At 43.1% G+C, this 25895-nt stretch overlaps 2 protein-coding genes across 3 annotated transcripts in view; one reads left to right on the plus strand and one right to left on the minus strand.

Annotated features, from left to right (window-relative positions):
* Positions 1–8488, plus strand: part of GADL1 (GAD like acidic amino acid decarboxylase 1) — a gene marked incomplete at its 5' end in the record, with an annotated part of 249026 nt that extends 240538 nt beyond the window's left edge. Inside the window, 2 exons of the mRNA XM_090142129.1 lie at positions 4244–4354; positions 7767–8488. Of these exons, the coding sequence (XP_089998255.1) occupies positions 4244–4354; positions 7767–7850 (195 nt within the window). The remainder of the gene's footprint in view (positions 1–4243; positions 4355–7766) is intronic.
* Positions 8489–8538: 50 nt separating this feature from the next.
* The window catches only part of TGFBR2 (transforming growth factor beta receptor 2), a 71095-nt gene continuing 53738 nt past the window's right edge, over positions 8539–25895 (minus strand). Inside the window, exons 8-12 of one of the 2 annotated variants that reach the window (XM_090142514.1) lie at positions 22781–22908; positions 16469–19398; positions 14653–14830; positions 13631–13801; positions 8539–12775 (exon numbers count right to left, since the gene is read on the minus strand). In XM_090142514.1, coding sequence (XP_089998640.1) covers positions 19219–19398; positions 22781–22908 — 308 coding nt within the window. In that variant the 3' untranslated portion in view covers positions 8539–12775; positions 13631–13801; positions 14653–14830; positions 16469–19218. Of the gene's footprint in view, positions 12776–13630; positions 13802–14396; positions 14831–16468; positions 19399–22780; positions 22909–25895 lie in introns of those variants that run through there. The other variant, XM_090142513.1, reaches the window with a different exon arrangement.

The following is a 25895-nucleotide window of genomic DNA, read 5'->3' on the forward strand; positions in this document are numbered from 1 at the left end:
AATTCTGAGACTGTTCCAGTGACAGGCAACATAAAGAATTAGGTTTACAATTTGAAGTAAGTTTCGTTGTAAAAATAATTGGACTGGTGAAGCAATCTTGCTCTCACTAAATTGCTTTCCTAGGAACCTATCCTGAATGGGGCTGTGCAGCTCTTTCTGATATTTGAACATCCTCAGTTCTCATTGACTTCAGTGGGAATTGAACTCATTGAACTCCTCACTAGGTAATTAGTTCCATGTAGGTCTGATTTTTCTGCAGCAAATCGGTTGCTGCCTTTACTTTCACTTAGCAGTCAGACCCAGTGCTCCTCAAGCTCCAGCCTTAGCATCTATGCATCATTTAATGACTCTTTTGCGAAACACATACTTAAGCATTTGTGCTTATATTCTGTTGCTTACTGCTTACTGTGGACAGGATTCACAATAGTTTTGTTACAATGACTGTGTCACATTACCAAAGAGAACATGCAAAATACTTGATGGAAAACCTTTCCAAAAATAACCCTGATATAGTTTTTAGATTAGTTTAGGTTTGCTTTCTTTTTAAGTAGGGTGAGTATGTTTTGCCTTCAGAAAGGGTAGGATGCACTTCAAAACAAATATTAAGAGGACAGCTTCATTCACGTGGAGGGTGAATGACATAATGACTGAGATAATGAAAATGAGATTTTCTATTTTTCCTCTCCATGAGAGAAGACCTACTGAAATGCAGTATATTTACAGCCCCTGATATTGCTAGCTCTAAATGTTTTTGCTTTCATGGTCTCCATTTGTGCTACTGTACATCTGGGGATGATGGATTGTGGAGCACTGGGTGTTGAGATGAAGAGAATCAATAGGATGATACAAAAGATGAAATAACTCTGATGGAACATCAATAAAGGCTAAAAGTTGCCATAGGGATTTGAATCTTAAGGAAGAGCTTGAGAAAATATATTAAGAATTCACTTCTCCCTTTGCACTTGTACTGCCTTTATTCCATGAGTAGAAGTCACATGGGGGTTCTTGTCAAGGGCAGGGATAAAGGAGTGTTTTTTCTTTTCTGTGTCAGTGTGGTGCTCAGTATGATCCCTGCTGGGCACGATGTCTTCTGAGTACTGTCACTGTGTCGTTGTTACCTCAGCCCACAGCTGGTATGAATGAGAATGGAAGAGTAGAGCTCTTAGTTACCTCGTGTGCTGTTAGGGGGGTTCAACACACACAAACTGCAGCAGAAGTAGGAGAACTTCTATTGTTGCTAAGTTATTCAGTGTTTAAGAGGATGCGTGTCACAGGCCTGTATGCTGGTGAGCATAGCCTGGGGCATTCCCAACCAAGAGTCTTTCCTTTTGACTCAACCAACTGGCAAGTTGTGCAAAGTTGTGCAAGTTGTGCAAAAACAATTGCAGAACCCATATTTTGCCTCTGTACAGTGGTGTATTCAGTGATTTGTTGGGTGCAGTTTGGAATATTTGATCTGAAATGGAAAGGAGTGTTTAGCAAGTAGCATATTTGCAGCAGACAAAAAGGTCTGTCTCATCCAAAATAACTACCATCTCTATCCAAGCAGAACTGCAGTGTTGTTGGGGATTATTGGTTTTTTGCTTGTTTGTTTGTGTTTTGGGTTTGTTTTTTGCTTGAGCATAGACTAAATGAGGTTAATCTGATGTGATTCTTTTCAATAATCCAAGTGCGAGATCTTGCACCCGGGTTGAGGTTACCTCCCCTACCAACACAAACTGGGGGATGAAATGATTAAGTGCAGCCTGCCAAAAAGGACCTGGGGGTACTGGTGGATGACAAGTTGGACATGAACCAGCAGTGTGCCCTCGCAGCCCAGAAAGCCAAACATATCCTGGGATGCATCAAAAGATGTGTGACCAGCAGGGTGTGGGAGCTGATCCTGCCCCTCTACTCTGTGCTGGTGAGGCCTCACCTGGAGTACTGCATCCAGATGTGGAGTCCTCAGTACAGGAGAGACCTGGACCTGTTGTAGAATGTCCAGAGGAGGGCCAAGGGGTGGAACACCTCTCCTACAAGGACAGGCTGAGAGAGCTGGGGCTGTTCTGCCTGGAGAAGAGAAGGCTGGGGGAGACCTGAGAGCAGCCTTTCAGTATCTGAATGTGGGCTGTAAGAAAGAAGGGGACAAACTCTTTAGCAGGGACTGCTGAGATAGGTTCCAAGGTTAAAGAGAGTATATTTGGGTTAGATATAAGGAAAAAGACTTTCACAGTGAGGGTGGTGAGGCCCAGAGAGGTGGTGGATGCCCTGTCCTTGGACACATTCGAGATCAGGCTGGACTGGATTCTGAGCAGCTCGATCTAGCTGTAGGAGTCCCTGTTTATTGCAGTAGAGTTGGGCTAGATGACCTTTAAATGTCCCTTCCAGCTCTAAGGATTTTATGATTCTGCAATTCTGAGCTGCAAAACAAGAAAACAGAAGAATCCTTGAATCATTTTCCAGGCAGACAGAAATCCAGGTGGGAGATGGTTTTCTTTCCATGGTATATGGATAAATTTGATGAATTCTATTTCTGAACAATGCACATGTTGCAGATATACGGTAAATTGTGATTTTATTGCTAGCTTTCACTAGGGCCTTTATGCAGGAGGCACACCCAGAGCCCTACATTAGATTGTACAGTAGAGGTGCTATTGGATGCGAGTGAGGGTATCACAGTATGCATCTTAACGTTTCTGCTGTAATGCTGAATCTTTCTGTTCTCACTGTTATCTTCCTGTTTCCCAAATGTTTATCAGAACCGCTCTCATAAACTACTTCTTAATTTTTGCTTGCAGCGTTATGCAAAAAAACCAAACTTCTGGTTGCAGATTGCATTCTGAAAGGATATTCATTGCTCTCAGGTGTATAATTCATACTGATGCCACACTGTAGACTTTAATTAGAATTCCTAACTCCATCACTCTCAGGGTTTGAAACAAACACTAAATAAAACACGTAACTTTGTCACAAAGATAAAGTTAATTCAGAGAGGTAAATTAAGTTAGAACCATGAACATTCCCCCTCTGAATTCAATATGCGTTTTGAAACAGTGATAATATAGACATACCATTCAGCAAGTGGAAATTTGGGCTGTTAGTATGGAAAACCGGAGATGTTTCTATCTAAGCAAACTGTATGGGAGCTGCTCACTAAGACATGCCATGTAAAAACAGAGCTATTAAGGCATGGTTGGCACCATCATTTTTCTTTTGCAGATCTGGTGGTATTTTCCAGCACTAACTTTTAGAGCTGAAATGAATTAATGCAGAAGCCAAGGTTAGGTCCTATACTTATTTGCTTAGCTCAAAGTCAAACTGTCACAAAAGGATGCAAAGGAATAAACTGTTCTGAAATGCATTAGTGTTATTAGTAATATATTAAAATGCAGCACATTTTTAAAAATATTACTTGTGTCAATCCTGTCTTCCAAGGAATAGACTACTTAATCAAGCAGTGCATTTAAGTTTATGACTTATTTCAAGCATGAGAACACAGAAGAACTACTCACACGCTTAAAGTTAAGCACAAGATTAATTGGACAAGGTTAATAGCCCTGCTGGGATGAGATCAAGTACTCAACTATAAGGACTTGACTCTTCCAATCTTCCTTATAGTTTGTTCTATTCTGAGACACCTAGACACCTATTTCGTCCCATTGCATACAAGAGTGGTGTAGCCAAACGTTACTTACATTGTAAATCTAAAGATGAAACCTTAACCTCTGGGATCAGGACTTCTCCCTTAATAGTGCATTGCTCTGACTTCTCTGGCAGCTTAAGGCTCACACAAGTTTAATGGAGAGTGTCCTCTAGAGAGCTGCTTTGCAGGTGTGGCAGCTGAAGGGCCCAGAAGTGAAAGTAGTCAGGCTTAGGCTAGTTAGCACAAGGAGATAAAGTGTACCCTTAATCAGCTGCAGCTGATGTTCTGAGTTCAAGCCTTTTCTCTAAATCCAGGGCCTAGGGACTTTAACCCGAGCTTTCCCATGTGGCAGATGAATGCCGCGAGCAGTAGGCTTTTGAGGGGTTTAGATCTTGCATTGGTTCTCCCAGGAGTCACAGAGCTTAAGGGTTTCAGTGAACAATCTGCCTCTAAGTCTTAAGGTTTGAACTGTAATATTTCTTGGGGCAGGCAGCTGGGAGGCAGCCGTGGGGTGCAAAACTCAGGCGCTTCAAAAAAGCTTCTTAAGGCACAAAACAGTTCCTGTACAGATCTCCTGTATTCCTGAGGGTAACAACAACACTTTTGTTTCTCTGTTTTCAGGTTGCTCCTGTAGTTAAAGAAAGGATGATGAAGAAGGGCAGCATGATGCTTGGGTACCAGCCTAACCAAGGCAAAGTCAACTTCTTCCGCCAGGTGGTGATCAGCCCACAAGTGAGTCGAGAGGACATGGACTTCTTGCTGGATGAGATAGAACTGCTTGCCAAGGACTTGTAGCTGTAGCTCTACAGCACCGGGCACTGCTTGTGTGTGATAATTATGGAGACAGAATGGCAGCAGTGTTCTGGTGCTATTTTGTGAAAGGTAGTGAAAAGCTTGACGTATAGTTTGGAAACTATCATTTAACATTGTGACGTTCAGAGTTTTGCAGGTAGAATTCCCCTCCACAGGAAAGTATTTGCTGATGGGAGCTGGGACAGGGCAGTGCCTGCAGCACCACGGCCATTCTGGGAAGTGTTTCCTGGAGCAGGGAGCACTTCTGAAAATGGTGTCTTTATCCCAGAGAGGGCTGCTATTCATGGGGTGCCTGTGTAGCTCGGGCTGATTGCTTATATAGGCAGGCAGTACTCCTCTCAAGTTACTGTTAGTAGGGAATTTAGCCCAGTGAGCTTTAAAACGCTCATTAGTACTCTGTCTACTTTGTCAATATTTTAGTTTAGTATGAGTTTAAGAGTAGAGACCTGGCTGATATTTACACTGATAAGACTGGAAATTGTGAACTTAAATGAAGAGTTCCTCAAGGTTTCTAATTAGGTGAATTGCCCAGATTTCCCATTGTGAGCACTACTACAGGCAGTAGAACAAGGGCCCGGTGAGGCTGTGCTGTCACCATCCTTGAGGTTTGCAGGACCTGGCTGGACAAAGCCCCAAGAAGTCAACGCTGACCTTGCTTTGGGACAGTAGAACTAGATGACCTCTTAAGGTCCCTTCCAACCTAAACACCTTGTGATTCTGTGAAATCAAATGATTGGCCTGGTCACTGTTTGCCAACATTGCCTACACTGCAATAGCAGTGCTGAGAATATTGGAAGTGTCTTAGAAATTCTTATGTCTTTGGCAACAAGAGCTAGTTATAATTTCTGAACTATATTTAAGGCATAAATATTTATTTAATGGATTTAGATGCACTTTAAAATTATAACATGAAAAAATTATATTTACCTGAAAGATATGTATTTTTAAACATGGCAACTATATGTTAAAAATGTAGAAAAGTGACAGTTTTCACTGTCAGTCTATATTTGCCTATATTAGATTTGAGATGACTTGATTTTACGTTATCAGTGTATCATTTATACTTTGGCACTGAAATCAACATGGAGGTGATCAGTGATAGCCTACCTGTTTTTATGATGGGAGCCATCCGAGTATCTTTTGTTAATCTTATGTTGTGAAGTTAAGTTCTACACTTTGTGTTAAGAATTATAGTATCCTTTTGATTTGTTGTCATTCTAGATAAAAAAGGGGCAGCTTTGTAAAGCTAGAGATGTATTTCTTGGATTGAATTTCTTGCAGCAGGCTAATGAGAATAACATCTTTCATTATCTGATTATCACCTACTTACCTTATTGTTTTGATGTTTGTTCCTTATTTTGTATTTGAGGTAGCACTGACCAATGCAAATCTTTCTGCTGTAATGTGTTGATGAAAGTTGTCTTTAAACACAATGCTTTTATATTTTCATTTCTCACGTTATGCTAGGATCCAACATCGCGTGACATTCCTACTTCCCACCTCCAGGATGATGGTATGGAAAGTTTAGCAGGGTCATGATGATAACCTAGGAGGTCATACTGTCAGAGCAGTAAATAGAAGGAGGAGTCAAATCTGCAGAACTTGACAGATGTCTTTAACAGTGTCCTGGAAGTGATTATTTTGTTGCTATTACAGCGAGTCACTGGATAGTAAGCTGAACTCCACATTGATATTAACATAAAAATAAATGGCACAACATGGCCTCTTGATTCTAAACTGTAATAATTGCAGAATACTTTATCATTTACTATCTAGTGCTTCTGGGTATACCAGTTGTTATGTTTTGTAAAGTACATAACTAAATTCAGGGCCGACGAAGCTTATTTAGCCTCTCAGCCACTCTGGGTGGAGTGCAGAGCATGGCAAGGGCTGCTGAATGGATGCGATGATTTTGCTATTGCTTCTGAAGGTAGATAGGACTGTCAACCCTTCACTTTTTCTTTTTTGTCCTTGAAGGGAAAGACAGAATACTGTCAGGATTCTTTTATTGTTATCCAGAGTCTTGGTGAGTACTTTGACTCAGAGGAAGCATGTCACTTGCCATCAGCTAAGAATTTGACCTGGTGTTTTGTGACACCACTACTATCAAAAAAGTGTTGTTTCTTTCCATGTTAGCACATTTTTCTGTTTCCAGGTACTGTGGGACTTCTGTCTCGTGTTGGGCTGAAGTAGCAGTTTCTCCTGTATCAGTAGTGGCTGTAGTTCTTTTTTTAAATGAGGGGAAAATGGAACTTTTTCAATGTTTGCAGAAAGTGTCAGATCAACATGTGTACTGATGTTTTCAAAGGTATGGTTTAACCTTTCAGTGTGATGTGAGTGCCTTATCTGATGTCTATATATCTTCTCGTGTTTCTGACCCCTTATCATGTCCATTGTGTGCAATACAGTGGTCTCATTTCAGGACTAATGTAATTTTTTTCATAGTTGCTTATTTAGGATTGGTATGTATGAAATGGCTATTTTGTAGCTGATGATTTTAATAAAAAGTGAAGTAAATGACACCCATATAAATGTAGGCTGTGTTTGTAATTTCTCAATCTAAAACTGCAGAGATATGTATAAAAGAGGTACCAATGAGCTCTCCAGATGGAGAAACAGCAAGCTGCCTGCACAGCCTTACAATGTGAAACCTAGCTTAACCATGCTTCAGGATGTGGTTTATCTGTGTGCTGTGCCCTTATCATCTTTAATAAACATCTTGGATGAAAATGTGTCACCATTTAACTTGCTCTCACTTTAAAATGCAGAAGCTAAATTATTTTTGCAGAAATGGCTTTTTTTTTTTTTTTTTAAACTATATGGGACTGGCCCATGAGCTCCCTCCCACTCTTAGTTACTGAGTTACATCTCTCAGGATGCTAAGCCAGTTGTGAAAGTAGTGGAGTACAGGTATAAATCAGTGTAGAAACAGATCTACTGGCTGATTCATTTTTTTTTTTTCTTCTTAATTTTATGTGTCTACTTTTAATAATCTTTTTTCAATACAGAGCTTTAGGAAAGAAAGTCTCCTATTCTATCACATACAAGCTCTGCAAAAAGCCAACGGTACGTAATTTTAATGCCCAGTTTTCAACTGCTCCAAATCTGCATGGCCTTTCTTGCCTGTTGGCTGCTTATGGGCAATCAGCAGAAGAGCAAAGTGTGTTCACCCAGGAAATCTGTTCTAGGTAAGGCCTGCTGACATGACGGCCCTTCTTCCTTTGGCAGAACTATTAAATGCTGATACATCATTTGAGTTTATAGATGCTGTATTTAGTACAGTAGCTACTGTTACATCCTGAAATAATGCAATTGTACATGCTAATTGCAGGTTAGATGCAGTCGAAGTGATGCTGTCTGGCAAATGCACTGTGCAAACCATGAGAAACCCTGGCAGAGAGGTTTTCTTCCTTGAAATTGAACGTGGTCTCCCACAATTACATGTTTTTGCTTCAGATGTACAATTAGATGCTATTACTCTAATTCTGTAACTACACAATAATCATCTAAAAATTACTTTGAGAAACAAAACAAAACAAGGAAATTTGCACAGCAAGAGGTACAATGAAGAGAACGTCAAAGGTTTCAAGGCAAACCCACAATAGGAAACAATGGGTAATGGGAACAATTAACCTTTGCTAAAATCTAATTTATGTGAATGCTCTGCAAATCAGTGCGGGAACAGTATGGTGAGATGATAGCTCCCATTATAGAATCACCACAGAACTTTTGTATCCCCTAACACTGCAGCCGTCTGCCCCAAAATATCACACTTCCCACTGATACCAGAGAAGACCTTAAAGAAAATACCACACCTTGTAACATGGTAATGGTTTTGTGTGTAACAGGATAAAGTGAAACTGGAAGGGCAGTGTTGAAAAAAATCCACCAGAGATGACCACTGTAAGCTCACATACATTCAAAATACAATTGTTCACATAAGGCAAAAAGCAGAAGTTGACAGGCATGGGCCTTTCAAAGTCTGCTGAGCACGTTCTCTTTTGATGAAGTAATTTCTTTCTTGTAAGTAACTTGGAGAGCAGTCATTTCTACAGAACTTCTTAGAAACTGAAAGTATGATGAAAAGAGTTGCCATGAACGAGCAGAGGCCCATGGAACAGAGCATCTGCCTTTGGGACCATGTGCTCTGTACTGTCCTTTGCACAAAGCTGCTCTTCCAAGAAGCTTTCACCCCACCAGTCATTCTGGGAAGTGACTCCTTGGAACTGGCAGACACTGGCAGCTATAGCGTTATCCAGTCTGCTCTTTTTGTTCCAGGTGGTAAGGATTTTTTTGCTCTTTCTCTGATTCTGTACCCTCTCTTGTGCTTGCAAATTCCAGTTTATTTGCAGGGAGATTTTCTGTATTTGGCACTGTGGGGAAAATGTCAGCATAGCAGAAGGGGGAAGATTGAAATCTGGACCAAAAGCTACATTCAGGATTGTATCTTGGAGTGGTGTTTGCCTTCTCTGTCTCAGCCATGGGTTTTTCTCAATGTTCAGATGATTGTACATACTCCTTCCAGTACCTAAAGGGAGCTTATAAACAAGGAGGGGAGTCAACTCTTTACAAGGGTAGATAACAGCAGGACAAGGGGAAATGGTTTTAACCTGAAAGAGGGAAGATTTAGGTTGGATGTCAGAGGGAAGTTTTTTACTATGAGAGTGGTGAGGTGCTGGAATGCTTGGAGTAGAGAGGCTGTGGATGCCCCGTCCCTGGAGGTGTTCAAAGCCAGGTTTGGATGGGGCCCTGGGCAGCCTGGTCTAGTATTAGATATGGAGGTTGGTGGCCCTGCACGTGGCAGGGGGGTTGGAGATTCATGATCCTTGAGGTCCCTTCCAACCCGGGCCATTCTGTGATTCTGTATGATTCTGTGATTGTCACCCACTGCTGCTGTCACATCTAAATGATCACCAAGATCAGAGCTTTGCTATACTCTGTACAAAAGGGGAGACCAGCATGGCCTTGGGAAACTAAAGCAAAGTGTGGCAGAAAGAAATGTTAATTGTATTGTTTTATTGAAGAATGATGCATAAGCAAGTTAAATCGTCCATTTTTTTTCATGAAAACTTGCACTGTGGCTTTGGGAAAACTGTTAAAGATGCAGCAAAAAGCTGCAAAAACTTTCTGATAAGAGCTAGTGTGTGGTAAACGCTTGTGAAAAACTGTGGGGGTGGATGTGAAGATGGCATGAACACTATGAGCTAAGCCTAAGTGCCACATTAATTAAGTCAGCCAAGAAATGACGTGCTGAACATGAAAGCAGAACTAGCCCTTATCCAGAACATGGCAGCAGGAAAAACCTGAGCTGGGCATGAGCTTGGCAGCGGTTTTGCAGGTCTGTTTTCACAAGCTGTGGGCAGGGAAGGGCTATGGCATTGATGGGTTTTATAGCAGTGAAGAGCAGTGCTGCCTGGCGTTGTACTCCATCTACTGGTGTTTCTTCTGGTAACAAACTTCTGAAACCAAAGGATGTTTCTTCCAAAGAGCATTCTTGGACATGACATATGTGACAGATGTCAGAAAACGTTGCTTTGCTCCAGGCCAAGTTTTCTGTGAAAACCATTGGATTTCAATGGACACTATTGAATACATGCAGAGTGACAATGCAGTCTAATGGCGAGCCTTTCATAATGCCCACGTGGTGATGGGGACGTTGCCACAGTGTATATCTCATGGTGACATTGATGCATGCAGGCATCCAGGGTTTTGCTGAGCAATGGGGAGCTCAGGTGCCCTGAGACCTGCAGATCCCCAAGAGCCCCTCAGCTGAGCAATGAGTCCTAACACTTGCTCTTCACCAAGACTGAAAATGTTGGCAGGAGCTTGCTGGCCACATTTAAGCCTCAGAATGCTGCTTTCAGGCTTGATTTTATTCTGAAGCAATGAAAATGAATGTTTTTTAAAATATTTTCCTTTCCATGCGAAACACGGCTGTTCTAAAGTTAGTTATGAAAGAGGATGTCCTATTTTCATAGCACCATGCATTTTGAAATTCTCATAGAACAAAATTTCTGGCTTCTTGACTTCCCTGCAGTCAGAACCTTGGAAACTGAGACCAAAGAGAAAACTGCAGCCCCTCTGGCAGGAAAGGATCCCAAGATTTCATCGAGATGCTGTGCTGTCCATCTTGAGATGGGATCAGTGATACCAGACAGATGGTGTAGCCTGTAATTCATTATCTTGAATTCTGAACATCCTGAAGACTTCCTGTGAGGTTATCTTAATGACTTATCTTTATTCTCCCTTCTGATCTGGGGGGACAACCACTCGTGAGACAACGCATTTTTCCTCTTTGCAAATTCTGTGCATTCAAAGGCTATTGCCAGACCAGTCCTCTGAGACCTTACCAGGGTTTCAAAGAGGGGAAAGGCTACTTACAGCCACTGCTGCTGCTGATACATCACAGTATGATGTTTGCCTTCCTGTATAACAGCAAGTCACTATTGACTCTTGCTAGATTTGGGCTCCATTCTGCCCAGCAGAGCATTGTGGCTAACTGCTCTGCATGGCTTTTCCCCATTAGATGTCTGAAGACAGAATTAGTCCTGTTTAAGTGTCCTTGCTAAAAAGAAGATCGGGCTTTTTCAAAACGCTTATTCAAATCTGTCAAGAGCAATTTGAATTGGAATTCCATGCTGCAGCATGCTTGCAGCCTCTTGCAGCACAAGAATGCTTGCAAATTTAATAAGCACATGTTCCAGTCCATCACCTAGGCTACTATTTCAAATACTGAGTAGCAATAGACCCAGGTGACCGTGGAGCAGCGCTGAGAAGCTCGTAGGGATGTACTTGGTAATTATTATGTCTTTCAAGTCAGATTTGCGCCCACTCCTTACTTGAATTTAGACAACACTTCCTTCGTTTGCTAACAAGAATGGCATTTCAGGCGATGTCGAAAGCCTTTCACAACTCAACATGTTTACTGTATCTTCTCCATTTACAAGGGATACTGCTCAGCAGGAAATCAAACCATGATGTCTCCATGCTGACTTTTACCCTGGACAAGTGCAAAGATAAGCACGAAGGGATCTAAAATTGCTTCTGCTAATCTTTTTGGAAACCAAGGAAGAATTTCACCCAGCTCAGCAGGTTTGAAACAATGCAATACATGTAAAATTTTCTATGCTACTATTACCCTGTGCTATCTTAAAAAAAAAAAGATCTTTAATTGCCTGATTGTTGCTAGAAAGAACATAATAGTATCATGGATCCTTAGAGTTGGAAGGGACCTTCAAAGGCCATCTAGTCCAACTCCCCTGCAATGAACAGGGACATGCACAGCTCAGTCAGGTTCCCCATGGCCTATCCAGCCTTGAAAGAAGACTGATACAAACACACAAATACCAAACATTTTGGCTGTTTCAGCCACATTTCCTTGCCATTGTGAAGTTCTTCCTGAAGGGTTTTCTTTTCTATGTTTTTATGTTTTCCTTCCTAAAAACACCAGAACTGGAAGAGAAGAAGGCCATTGCTCCCATCCTGGAGTATTTAGACTGGTCAGATGACATCATTGTAGGTGGGCTATTTCCTCAGATACTTGCATGAGACATTTAAAAAAGAGGTCCTTTCCACGTCTGTTTTACGAGCCCAGGTTCCCTGGTGGTTCCCTTTGTAGTCATGGAGAGAAAAGCCCAGGGAAGGGCTTTTTTTGGTCTTTGGACCAATTTACTTATCCAGAGATGTTGGAGGGAAACTGCTGCATCTCTTTTGGGAAAATTTTCTTGAGAAAGATACGAAAATATTTTACATTCTAAAGTAGATCTTCTGCCAAAATGTTTTTCTCTAAAACTAATAAAACCAAATTAGACTGTTCCCCAGCTCAGGAATGAATTTTGTCTGGTTGTGTGTCATGGATATAATAAACAGTTTATACAAGAGCAAAGGCTGTGCTTAAGTACAGCCGATTCCTGTTTGGTTTTCTGTGATTAACCTAAACAATTTATAAATGGATGAAGTAAGTTCATTTAAATTCTTTTTTCCATTTCCTTTGGATCTGTTAAGATTGGTTTCTTAAAAGCTACCATTCCATAAGTGAATTCAAGACGTACATTCACAAATGTTAACATTCCTGCAGTGAAATGAACTTGCCTTCTTCTTTTCCTTATTTAATAAAAGACATATATCCTCTCCAGAAGTACTTGGGCTGAATGCCCCATTCTCGGTGGGAGATGCTGTTAATGCCTTGAAACACGGGAGCACTTTGCTGTGTCATTCAGAGCATCCCAAGGAAGTTGTAACTCTAATCCCCTGCACAATGCTTTTGCAGACTCCTCCTCGCTGACAATGCCGAAGTGTTGGTGAAGGAAATGCTGCTCCTGGTCATCACAGGGGGGTTAGCTGCAGCAAAAGCATGAGGATGTCTGTGTGAAAGAGTGCAAGGCTTAACAACTGGAAAATTAGAAATCTTGGGATGAGATTTATGTCCTGCTCAAAACCTTTTAGCTAATTAAAGCTGTAGCTGCTCTCTTTCTGCCTCCAAGAACACCGTATGGATAACAGACAGCAAGCACCTTGATTGAAGAGGATCACTCCCTGGCTTCAATTTTCACCCAAGGAGGAAAGCTCACCCTTCAGAAACAGCATTGGCTGCAAGTGCCTTTCCTATGGATGGGATATTTGGGATGAGCTGTGTGAACCCATGTAGTCTCCTTGGGGCAGCACTTTGGAGCAGCATCACACAGTACTTCCTCCTGGGGCTGGGAGCAGCTGCTCTCTGGGTTTTCTCACTGGGGCCTTTCCCTGGGAGCCTTCAGTTTAGTGTTGTTAGAGCAAAGAAAGATGAAATGTCGGTTTTGTCGTTTCAGGCATTCATACACCCTGTACAAAAGGCTTTGCTCTTTTAAAAATGGTGTTTCACTTTAAATGATTTTCGAGTGATCATCACAATGATTCACAGAAGCAGCCCTGAGCAGACCTCGTATTTTCACAGCAATTGCTGAATCTACAAGTCTGGGAGGCATTCTTCATAGACTGCCAGTGCATGCATTCCAATTTAATATTGATGTATTTATGATCTTATTTTACGGGATGGTCAGAGCAACCTGGATGGATCGTTGCAGAAGCCCTCTATGTCTTTACATATGTTTACAGGAAAATCAGCATATAAAGACTGGACGTACAGGCAGACAGACTGTTTATCCCAGGACAGATTTATCCTGTCTACTATCTGAGAAACAGAAAGATACTTTTTACCTCATCCAGGAAACACAAAGGGGTGCTTCTGTGAGAGGAAGCCCAGCGGGGTGACTCTGGGGCAAAGTGAGCCCTTCCTTCTCCTGAGGGAGCAGTGTGCATGGCCCCATGGAGGTACCTGGTGTGTGATGCCTATGGTGGGCATGTGGCTGGGTGGCCTGGGTTTCCTGGCTGGAAAATGAGATGAGATGAGATAATGATATGAGATATGAGACATGAGATGAGACGGCCCCTGTTTCCTCTTCCAGATGAAAATTTTTCTGAAATGTAGGAGAAAAAAAGGAAGTGCTATCAGCCCCTCCCAAGACTGTTGTGGATGCCCCATCCCTGGAGGCATTCAAGGCCAGGCTGCATGTGGCTCTGGGCAGCCTGGTCTGGCGGCTGGGGACCCTGCACATAGCAGGGGAGTTAGAACTAGATGATCTTTGTGGTCCTTTTCAACCCAGGCCATTCTATGCTTCTAAGATAGCCAAGGGATGGCTGAAGCTTGTCTCTGTGGGTTTCAACGTCAGCTTGTCTGAGAAGCACTGTGTTCAACCTGCCTCCTCAATCAGTTGACCGCTTTATTTTTTCAAGATTTTAGCTACATAAATGCAACTGTCCGAAGAGATTGGTTTGTCCTCATTAAAACTAAGAAAATACTCTGCAGCAGATAATTTATGAGCTGACTTTTGCCTTTGCCTCTTCATGAAGTGATTAGACGGTGCTCAGAGCATTCATTATTCAACAGATTTAAATCTATTTCCTGGGCTCAGCCCTCCCAGGAGCCTCTCAATTTGGCTGTGTTTCAACAAACCGCTGGCTTTGTCCTCAGCTTCCTGCCCAGGATTAAGGCCTCTCAGCTGCCTGAGGTCACAGCTGGGTGGGAGCTGGTATGGGCACTGCGGGCCCATGGGCTCAGGGCAGCCAGCAAGGCACACCACAGGCTTAGGCCAAAGGGGCCAAGTGGGCCCTTGGTGCTCCCAGGAACACACATGTGCCTGAAAGCATACCAGCATCCTGCAGCAAGGTGCAACACTTACACTATGCTGAGTGCTGGGATGAGACTAGCAGTCTTGGCAACCACCAGTGTCTTCTGACCATGCACATGGTGTGAGCCCACTTGCATGAATTTCTTCCAAGTAATAAAGGTGGTATGAACGGCATTCGGGAGCCACAGGCAGATGGACTGGAGCAGGCTTTGTTCCATCTTCTTTGTGGCTGGAGGGAAGAATTGCCATAGGCAGTGTTTTGTAACAACCATAATATTACACACACACACACACACACACAAAAAAAAAAAAAAAAAAAAAAAAAGCAAGAGAAGGAGTTAGGGCTCAGGAAATAAATTAATCAGTGTTCCTCTGAAAGCAAAGGGAGCCTTTGGGTCCCAGCACAGCTGGCGTGACAAGAGGACAGTGTTGCAGGTGCCGGACACACAGCCCAGTTTGCTTCCAGCAGCATTCAGAATAATGATACTTTAATGTCTCTCTTGTTGTTTTTTTCCCCTCAGGAGCTGAGGCATGATTTTTTTCAGTGTTTGTGACTTTTCCATTAACAGCTGGAGGTTGTCAAGCAGGAGTGAAATCCCTACTGCACTGGGAGTTGTGCAAACTGGTAACACAGAGCCAGTCTGTGCTAGAATGCTTGGCCATCTCAGTTTAGACCACTGCATGGGTCAGTAGTAACCCCAAGGACAGCTTTCTGCAGTGCACAGTTTGTGTACCCTGGTGCTAAAATTCTGATTGACATACATAGGGGTTGGAACTGAATGATTTTTAAGGTCCCTTCCAACTCAAGCCATTCTGTGACTGTGATTGATTCTATGGCTCTGTGACTATTATATGACTCTGTGATTGATTCTATGACTCTACTATTTAAGAGCTGCTCACAGAAAAGTAATGAATACCCTATTTAGGATAAGAAAGAGGGCAAATGACTTAACCAGAAATGAAAAATTAACAATAGATAGCATACTTTACTTCATAGATGTTGTGTATTTCAAGTCTGAGGCCTCTGTATTTGCCTGCTACATTTTTTTAATACAATTTGTATTTGTTTCTGCAACACTCGTTTGCCCTGTCACACCAAAAAGACATTGACTTTAATCCAACCTAAACAGGATGCCAGGGCTTGAAGATCTCTGCACAGTGCACAGCCAGTGGTGGGGAGCGGTGAGGGATGAGGGCAGAGCCACAAGTGGGGCAGAGCACTGTGACACCGGGCAGGGCACTGCTCGAAATAAATCATACAAGCATGCAGTCGTTTGAGTTGGAAGGGGCTCTTAAAGGCCACTGCAGAGTCCAACGCTCTGCAATGAGCAGGGACGCATACAGCTACATCAGGTTGCTCAAAGCCCGGTCCAACCTGATCTTGAGTGCCTCCACGCATGGGGCATCCACCACATCTCTGAGCAACCTGTGCCAGTGAAAAACTTTCCTTATATCCAATCTAAATCTCCTCTCTTTTAGTTAAACCCATTTCCCCTTGTCCTGTCACAACAGACCCTCCTAAAGTATCTGTCTCCTTCCTTACAGCCCCCTTCAGATACAGAAACGCACTCTCAGGTCTTCCCACAGCCTTCTTTTCTCCAAGCTGAACAGCTGCAGCTCTCTCAGCAAAAATGTTTTTTTGGGCTGGTAAGGGAGGTATCCAGCTCTTCCCACGTTCATTGGTTTCTCGTGCTCTGTGCACGGCCTGCAGAGGAGGAGCGGCTGGCTGAACGCTGAGCACAGCACTGAAGCCATGTGGCACAAACACATTAATCACACCCTTCCCTGTGACACAGATTTACTGCACTGTCTTCTGGCTCGCTTTAATACCGGAACCAAAAGAACAGAGGATTAACAAAGACCTTACCTGCACTTGTGATTGAGCTAACAATAGTAGAGAGTCAGCTGTGAGCCCGCTTCCGTCCCCTCCCTATGACCAGAGAAGGTTTTACATGGTGAAGGAATGGCCACTCTGCATCCCTTTGCTGGTGCTCTCCAGATGAGATAGCAGCACAGAAGGACACATGCAGTGGCAGCTGGACATCTGGTGAAAAGGGATGAAAATAAATCCTTTTAGGTTAGGGATCATTTTAGCAAGAGCCCCCTCCTTATTCTGGATGCTCCAGAGATGAAAGACAAATTTGAGTCGGTGTTATTTTATTTGCTGCAATAAACATTTGATTTATACAAAACAACAAGAACAAAAAGCCCCCCAAACACTGTTTACAAAGCAAGTTAAGTGCTTGAAACATTTGATAAAGAAGAGTATATAATGTTCACATTCCTATTTCATACATGATGTACAGGTGAAGTATTCCTTAAGAGAATTTAAAAAAAAAATCCCTTTACATGTAGTAGTAAAAAAAACCATCAAACAAACAAACAAAAAAAGGAAATAAATGTGTCAGTACTGTCAGTAACCTCTGGATGCCATTCCGTGACCTTCAGTGTGGGTGGAGGGAGAGAAAGCAGCCATGGCTGCCCTCAGCCCCCCAGTCCTGCTGTGCAGCACATAGCAGTGCCTCGCTAGATGGCAGTGGCCCTGCAGCTGCATCACTTTCCTTGCTTTATTTTGTTTTGGAAACGCAAATCCCTCTCCCCTCAAATTTGACACAGTGTCCTCTGAATCCTGCTGTAGTTGCTAAGATTTTGCTCTTCTCTGTTTAAATATTTCTGAGCAGTTCAGTTAAAACAAAATGAATGGGGATACAATACTGTTTGAAATGAAGTACTTTTTGCTGCAAGTCAGTCTGAGCTCCTATTTAAATGAGCATGATTCCTATTGACTTACTTGGCAGTATCTTCTAGAGTAATATCAAAGTTTATCTGTCAAAAGTGTTCAGTAAATTGCACCTGATACAGACCTGTATGGGACTGCTCTGTGCTCAACTCCTGGTTTCCACAACCCACATACATGCTGCACAATCAACAAGTACAATTAGCAGAGTGGCATGGTTAGGCTGGCATTTTGCAGGTCATATAACTAGAAGGATTATCACAGTGGAAAGGGGATAATAAAAAAATAAACAAAAATGCTCACCCGTGCCCTAAGCTCACAGAAAAAACTCCAAAGAGAGCAATCTCCAGAAAGAGATCTTTCCCTAGTGGCAGTCAGCCCTTAAATGGGGTCTAGGAGAGGTGCAGCCAGGCTCCACCCCTTCCATCACACAGCTGAATTGCCTTCACCTGTGCTCCATGGCTGACTCAGTGCTTGCCTCAGGTGATCAATCAGAGGTTCAACAGCTCCCAAACACATGCCAAAGGAAGAAAAAAGTGAAACGTCACTGCAGAACTCCTGAAGACAGAATTGTTAGCATTATTAAACGCACTGCTGTCATTTGTATAAGTTTACATATGTCAACTGTCCTCCTAAACATTCTGGATAAATTCCCACTACACTGCAGAGAAGAGGGCAGGATACGCCATGAACCTGATGCTATGGAACTTTCCCTCACCTCTAAGGTCTTGTGTGAAAGCAAAGGCACTGGGTGTTGTCTCTTACTTTTCTCTAGAAAGCGTGGAACAGAGTCAGGCTGTGGTATATCAAGCAATTAGATATGCTGTACTAGGAAAAAGTTATTTGTTCTCACAGCAACGCAATCAAGGTAAAAGGAAAGGGGAAAAAATAAGTACAGTCTGCGTTCAGAATGCAGAGCAAATATAAAACATCTGCTTGGATTACTGCTGGATGTGTCTCGTGTGTGGTTTGGGGGTCAGGAAGGGAGAAGGGGAAAAATCTCATCCCGCTGCTATTTTGCAACCTGCTTGCAAGCAGCATGAACTCAAAGCAATAAACACGTAGCACTAATGACCTCTGCATGGAAACACAGGTGGGAGGGACCAAAACTCCTCACACTCCCTCCCATTATGGGAGGCTGTGAGGACCTTGGGGTTAAGGCAAGAGGGCAAAGACATCCCCGAATCTTCTGAAAAACACTGCAGACAGGAGCATGTAGTTACGACTGCAAAACCAGATCTGTCTCCTTGCTGTGAGACCGCTGCTGCAATTGTCGTCTCCTGGGCTGCTGGGTGTGTGCAGCACATGCTTCAAAGCCATCTTCTTATTGCTCATTGTTCCTATCTTTTTGGCAGAGTGCTTAGTGCACAATTGCTAGTGTCCTGATACACCAGTCTCCCCAGGCACTTTCCCAATGGGGAGGGATCTCTAATGCACAGGTAATTTCCTGCAAGCATTTTTTAAACTCTTTTCCTCAGAGCATGGCTGTTTACAGATATATAGATAGATATATACATACACAGACATTTTTAATATATATGTATATATATATAAAAATAGCAATTTCATAGTTATATACAGGCATTATTAAAGTGCATAATGTTATTGGCTATTCTCAAACCTCATTTCCTGAGGAAGTGCTAACAGACTTAGCTCCTCCTGTGACGTGACGCCGGCTGCCAATGCTGGGGTATGACACCCACTCCCTGGCTTTTAACTCCCATGCACACATCTCCCTGCCCAGAGCCACAGCTCAAAGGGAGTAGTGACAGCCTCAGTCCCCCAGGAAGCAAGTCAAGGCACCGATCGTGACTTCTTCCTCTGCCAAGGTAACGTGCTTAGGAGTAACCTCCCTCCATTTCGGAGCTCTTGGGTGCGTGCTACTTGGCGGTGGTCACAGAGCCATCCTCGGGGATCTTCTCCTCTGAACAGCTTCTCCCTGAGAGCTTGTCGTGGTGCTTGAACTCACTGAAGCGCTCCGCCACGCACTGCGCCGTGAGCCGAGCCTCGGGGTCGTGGTCCCAGCACTCGATAAGGGTCTCACACACCATCTGGATGCCCTGTGGAGAGCACAGACAGAACACTGTGGTGGGGACAGCCACCGAGCCACTGCATGCTCACAAGAACTGGCTTGGGTGTCCTCTGAAGTCTAGAGGACTGTTGGCATGCCTGTGGTGACAGAACTGGTCCCAGAGGTGCTCAATGGGCTCTGCTGTCGTTGAAATGGGGATATGGTATTCTTTTTTTCTTAAAGAAACCCTACAACCTTACATCCAGTGGCTGCCATTTCTAGACACAGAATCACAGAATCTTTAGAATTGAAAAGGACCTTTGAAGGCCATGCAGTCCAGCTCCCCTGCAATGAACAGGGACATGCACAGCTAGACCAGGTTGCTCAGGGCTTGATCCAGTCCAGCCTTGAAAGTCTCCAGGGACAGGGAATCAATCACATCTCTGGGCAACCTGTTTCAGTGCCTCACTACCCTCCCTGTAAAAGACTTTTTGGTTTGGACCAGTAGAATCAAGTAGTTTTTGGTCTAGTAAATACAATCAAGAATAGCTGAATAACAACTTCCCACTCAACCCTTCCCTTCGCATGGCTGAATCCTATTTGTGTTCTGTTTTTTTTTTTTGAACAGAATTCTGATTGCCAGCAATATCAGACCTGACATCAGCCTTTATGAATTCTCCGCAGACAAACTAAAACTGTGTGCAAATATGGGCCGCAGTCCCACAAACACTTAAACACATGTCACTCACAGATGTAACTATTTAACCTTCATTTCAATGCTGATGCACATGTTTACAGGAGCAAAAAAACAGTTGCATCTTTGTAATGCATTTTGTAAACATGAGGTATTTGCCAGGAAATTGTGTGCTTTGCTTTATGACACTAAAAGCCCATTAAGCAGGATTTATCTTAAACTTCTTATTTGAAAAAATAACATTTCACAACACTACATTAATTGCATAATTTACCTAATTGTGATGTTGACTGATGTCAATGTTAATAGCAGAACGTTACTGTCTGTATACAAATAACATTAGTTTTCTGATGGCATTGAAATTACAAGCAGTAAATTAAATTAAATATTAAACATTAACTTGAAATCAATAGTGCAACAAATCTCATTAAGGGGAAAAAAATGTAATATGTAAATCCATTCCAGAATTTTATCACGATGAATAATGAGTTCATTACCAAAACACGACTGCAGAGGAAGGAAATGAATATGGAAGAGCTATTACAGTAAAAGCAACTTCTGTGGAGTTCAAAGCAGATCCTCAGCTGCTGCGAACTGTCACAGCCCCGCTGAAGCCCATGCGTCACTGAGTTGTAGATAGCGCAATGTGAAACGCTGAAGGGATTCAGACAAAGGGAATTAAATCCACCTTCACTAAATGTCCTGGGAGGGTGTTATCAGGCATTCACTTCCTGCCTTAGACTCCTAATTGAGCCTTGCTGGAGACAGCTGCGCCCACTCCAGTTACACACAAACACAGGCAGCACATCCCAGCTGGCAGGACATCCTGTGCTGGGCAATGCGGGTAGCACCAACTGCCCCCAGCACTGCTAGGACCCTGAGCCTAACGCGTGCAAGGTGCTGCTGGTGTTCCCTAGACAAGGCACAACCAGCTGTGTTGCTCCTCCTACTGCCATGCCACGTGATGCTGAAGGAGTAGCTCAGCCCTGAATGCACACAGGTCTCTGGGCCACTTAACGTTACCCATGGCCTCCTCTAAGAGTCAATGACTTCTGCTTCATCAGTGACTTTGCCATCTTCTACTACATGCATGTCATCTGACTCTTCCCAAATGCAGAACAGAAATATTTGCCGACAACTTCTGCCTTTGCCTTAGCATAAGCAGCACAGGAAGTGATGGATTGATGCTAAGTTAGATTTCCTTTTGCTCTTGAGAAAACTTACTGACCTCAAGTCTACTGATTACAGATCTTCCTCTTCTTCTTCTATTTCCCTAATCAGTTCTCTTTATTTTTTTTGACATGTTAAGACCATGACTTTGGAATATTCTCAGAAATGTTCTCATATTGTTCCTAATTTTTTAGCATTTTCTTCAATTTTTTTTTTTGCTCCCCAGTGACCTGGCTCAGGATTCTTTCCTGCTTTGTTAATTGGACTCTTCTAAAGTCTCACATGTTCACTACTGGTTTGGGCTTCCTTTTGCCTTTGTGGAAAACAAACAGCTGCAGTCAACTCCTGATGACTTCTACCTGTTCATACATAATTAAAAAAAAAAACAACTTGCAATCTTCTACTCTATACAGATGAGCATGAATGTAACCTCAGCTTCCCAGTTCAACAGATTGAAGACAGCTGTAGCTGTAGATCCTAGAAATGTCAAAGGCCTTTCAGTACTGGGAATATCAGTTATTCAGATGTCCCTCAAAACACAGCTCTCCTCCCCAGTGAGAGCATCCCTCCTCAATAACCCTGCTCATTACAGATGACAGGTCCAGGAATGGCGTGCACTCTGCCGCAGTCATCAGGCAGCAGATGTGTTGCTCCTGGTTGGAGGAATGACTGATTACAGCCACTCACATGGCCTTTCCTAATTAAGGGTTAGACTATAATTTTAACATTTCAACTGGAATGAAAAAAAAGGCTCCTCATAGAAATACCAGCTGATCTTGGTTGCCTGGGCTTTTATAAATGTTTGTGATACTTTCCTTTTGTCCGTAAAGACCACTCAACATATTTCATTGATAAGTGGAATGACCAAGCCTCACTTCTGTGATATGGTTCTCATTTTATCTCTTCTGATAAAACCACTCAGAGCAAAAGTTAAGGAATGCATGCCTTTGGCTCTTTTCCATTCAGCTTCAGCAGAACTCCATTGAGAAACTGGGCTGCATCTATATCACCTAGGAAGTGCCACCATGAGGTGTAAAAACAGAGAAAGCTGACAAGAGTGCTTCCCAACATGCCAGTGACTGTCACTACACTGCCCTGAATAAAAACAAACCAAGTTGCTGACGATTCACTTCCTATTTTCTTAAACCTGTCAACAGCTGGGATGCCAGTATTACTTTTCTCTGTGATAAAGTGCTGAGATTTGTTTTCTCTGCTGATGGAACCCGTGTGTAAAGCTGTTCTCTCTGACCTTTCTGAGCCTGTATGCAGTGTACTTTAAGGCCCTAATTATTCTGTGGCTGTCTGGATGACTGTGAGGTCTCAGGTTTCTATTATTTTTTGTTTTAATTTGGTCACTTTCAAATTACGCTGGTGGGCAGCAGAAATCCACAGAGATTTGGGAGCAGGCATGGTGCAGAGCACTGTGGTGTCTGAATTATGGGCAGCACCAGTGTCACTATGTGACAGAGCAATGAGTGCAAAAAGAGAGGCCCCTCCTGCTGAGCAGGACACAGAGTTAGCACTCAGGCTTTGGGCAGCAGCTAGATGGGTTTTGTAGTGCTCTTACCTGATGGTTAAGCCAGGAGCTGGGGATCTCAGGTCGCCCTCTGTCTCTTAGGACATTGTCCTTCATGCTTTCCACGCAGGGATGTTCTCGCACTTTAGAGCCGAAGGGGGGCTCATACTCTTTCACTTCTGCCAAGAGAAGAAGCAAACACAAGGGTATTCAGCTGGGCTGCATTTGTGCCAAGTGTGAAGGGAGCTGGCTGTTCTCTGGAGGAGAAGGAGCCACTGATTAGCTGCACAGTGCCACCGTTCTGCCTGACCAGCTCCAAACAAAGCAAAGCCAGTTGGCATTTCCAAATATGTTTCAAATGTGTTTCTCCCACACACACCCCCCTCCCTTTTTCCTTCCTAGCCAACTAGACAATTTCCAATTAAACTCTTTAGCACATAATCATATTAGCAACAGCCAGAGCATCAGAGTAACATTTGTGAGCCGTACAGTCTCTGCTGAGGCAAAGCATACAAGGACTTCAAGGTGAATTCTGCTTGAGCCAAGTTTGCAAGAAATGGTTATACTGGTCCCCTTAAGTTCCCTGGAGTTTCCACACACTTACCAGGTGAAATATAAACTGAAATCTAGGTCATAGATATTAATGTGCCAGATTGCTAGGAGGAAACAGTTGCTTGAAAAAGACAAACGTACAACAAGGAACAGTGCTGGAAGCTTCCATACTGTCCTTGCTTATTACTGAGCCATTAGTAGCCTGCTCTTATTTTAGACCTCTTTCTTAAAATAGGTCAGTTTCAACTGATGATGAAGGGGACGCAGTTTCCTGTAGGGACTGCTGCCATGCTAGTTTTTATGAGCATATTGCATATTTTCTTTGCTTTTCTTTGGGGAGAGAAAGGAAGAAGCGGACATATGGGATCTTTGGAGAAAACTCAAGAAATCTCCAAGAGCGGAAATATTACAGTAGATGCTGACACAATGTAGAAAATGCTGTGGTTTCTTTGGGAACAGATGGAGTATTTACACACGGGTCTAATGGCTTGCTAGTATTAGATAAAGATTTATGAAGTTGGCCTGTTCTGCTGCCTTTTATTTATTTCTAGGAATTAATTGAGGGCAAGAAAAACTGACGTGCAATCTACTAGGCAGGTTGAAGAATGCGAGTGTCCAGAAGATGTGTGAAGGGAGATGAATGAGATGGGAGACACAGTACTATTGTATAATGTTGCAACCAAAGTTCAAATACAGTGTCCAGTACTGTTCACTTCTCTCGAGGCGCATCTTATAGTAAATAGAACCTCTGAGAAAACTGATAACAATGATTAAAGGCCCAGAAAGAAATGTTCTGCTAAGGGAAGAACTGCTAACATTTGACTTTGTTTACTTTGGTACATAATACACGATCAAAGTAATTAATGATGAAGATAACATAGATCAGATCATTCTGATTGCCTTGTCTCACGATGAAAACAAAACTAAAAGGCGGACTTTTCTCCAGAATTTTAGAGACAGGCTATAGATTTCATTGCTAGGTGATGGCCACAAGGTGAAGGCTACACCAGGCTACAGAAAAATAGAGATAACTAAAAGAATAGCCCAAGACACAATAACAAACATTTTGGAAGGGATATTAAACTCCACACAATTTTGTGCTGACTGACTATAGTTCTGAAAAACAAGTCCTATAAGGACCTATAAGGAGAATACCTTCTTTAAGGCGCAAGGGCCAAAGTCTGCTTTGCTTTCTTCGTATCAGTTTTACCCACATTAATCCCAGTTAGAGAGAATTCAGCCAAAGTAAATTTACAAAATCTTAACTCTATAAGTTAAATGGGAAGTTGTCATCTTGCTGGTCAGACCTGGAAGCACAGTAGAAGTACAGTAGAAGTACGATGATTACAAAGCTGATATTTTTGCTTTCAAAGCTAACCAAGATGGTAGCGATTGCTGAGGAAAAGTAAACAGCATGATCTGGACACTGCCTACACATCTCCAGCAGGCGTGGTTTGCTTGTGATAGTGGTTCTGGACACCCACTGTAGTCTCAGAGATCTCCCTGCAATATGCAGCACTAGCACAGAAGAGCACAGGTAAGAAAAAAGCACAGAAAACATGTGCAGCAGTGGCACCTGTGTGGTATGATAATAACATGTTCTAAATGTTCCCAGGACTATGTTAGTTACTTCTAATATGAACAGGCCATCTTGAGTGTATATACATTTTTTTTTCAATGACTGCCTGCAAGCCAGGCTCTAGTTTTGCTCTACTGTGTTTGCCTCAAAGGAATGTGAGTGACAAATCAAGGGAAGCTGTCCAGCGTTGCCTGTTCCCTCTCACTGAACTTAATCTGAAGGCCGTTGAGGTTTACGAGACTGTTCACTTCGTAGAATCATATAATCAAAGAATCATGGAATCACAGGATCGTGGAATGGTTTAGGTTGGAAGGGACCTTCAAGATCATCCAGTTCCAACACCCCTACGTAAGCAGGTGTGCTCCCCTCTAGAGTAGGCTGCTCAAAGCCCCATCCAGCCTGGCCTTGAATGCCTCCAGGGAAGGAGCATCCGCAGCCTCTCTGGGCAGCCCGTTCCTCACAGTAAAGAATTTTTCCTAATATCTAGTATAAATCTACTCTCTTCCAGTTTAAAGCTATTTCCCCTCCCTCGGTCGCTACATACCCTTATAAAAAGTCCCTCCCCAGCTTTCCTGTAGGCCCCCTTCAGGTATTGGCAGGCCACTGCAAGGTCCACTGGAGCCTTCTCCAGACTGAAGAGCTCCAGCTCTCTCAGTCTGTCCTCACAGGAGATGTGTACCAGCCCTCTGCTCATCTTCTTAGCCCTACTCTGGATCCACTCCAACAGCTCCATGTCCTTCTTGTGTTGGGGGTCCCATAACTGGATGCTTCAGCTGGCTCACAAGAGCAGAACAGAGGGGCACAATCACCTTCCTCGACCTGCTGGTCACGCTTCTCTTGATGCAGCTCAGGATACAGTTGGCCTTCTGGGCTGCAAGCACACACTGCCGGCTCCTGTTGAGTCTTCCATCAACTGACACTCCCAAATCCTTCTCCTCAGGGCTGTTCTCAAGCCATTCTCTCCTGTATTTGTGCTTGGGATTGCCTCTACTTGCTGAAAGGGAAAGCCTTCCTGGGGAACTGATAGGTTTCTAA

This window comes from Phasianus colchicus, chromosome 6 (genome assembly GCF_987193195.1).
Source record: "Phasianus colchicus chromosome 6, bPhaCol1.hap1.1, whole genome shotgun sequence".
Classification (NCBI taxonomy): Eukaryota; Metazoa; Chordata; class Aves; order Galliformes; family Phasianidae; genus Phasianus; species Phasianus colchicus.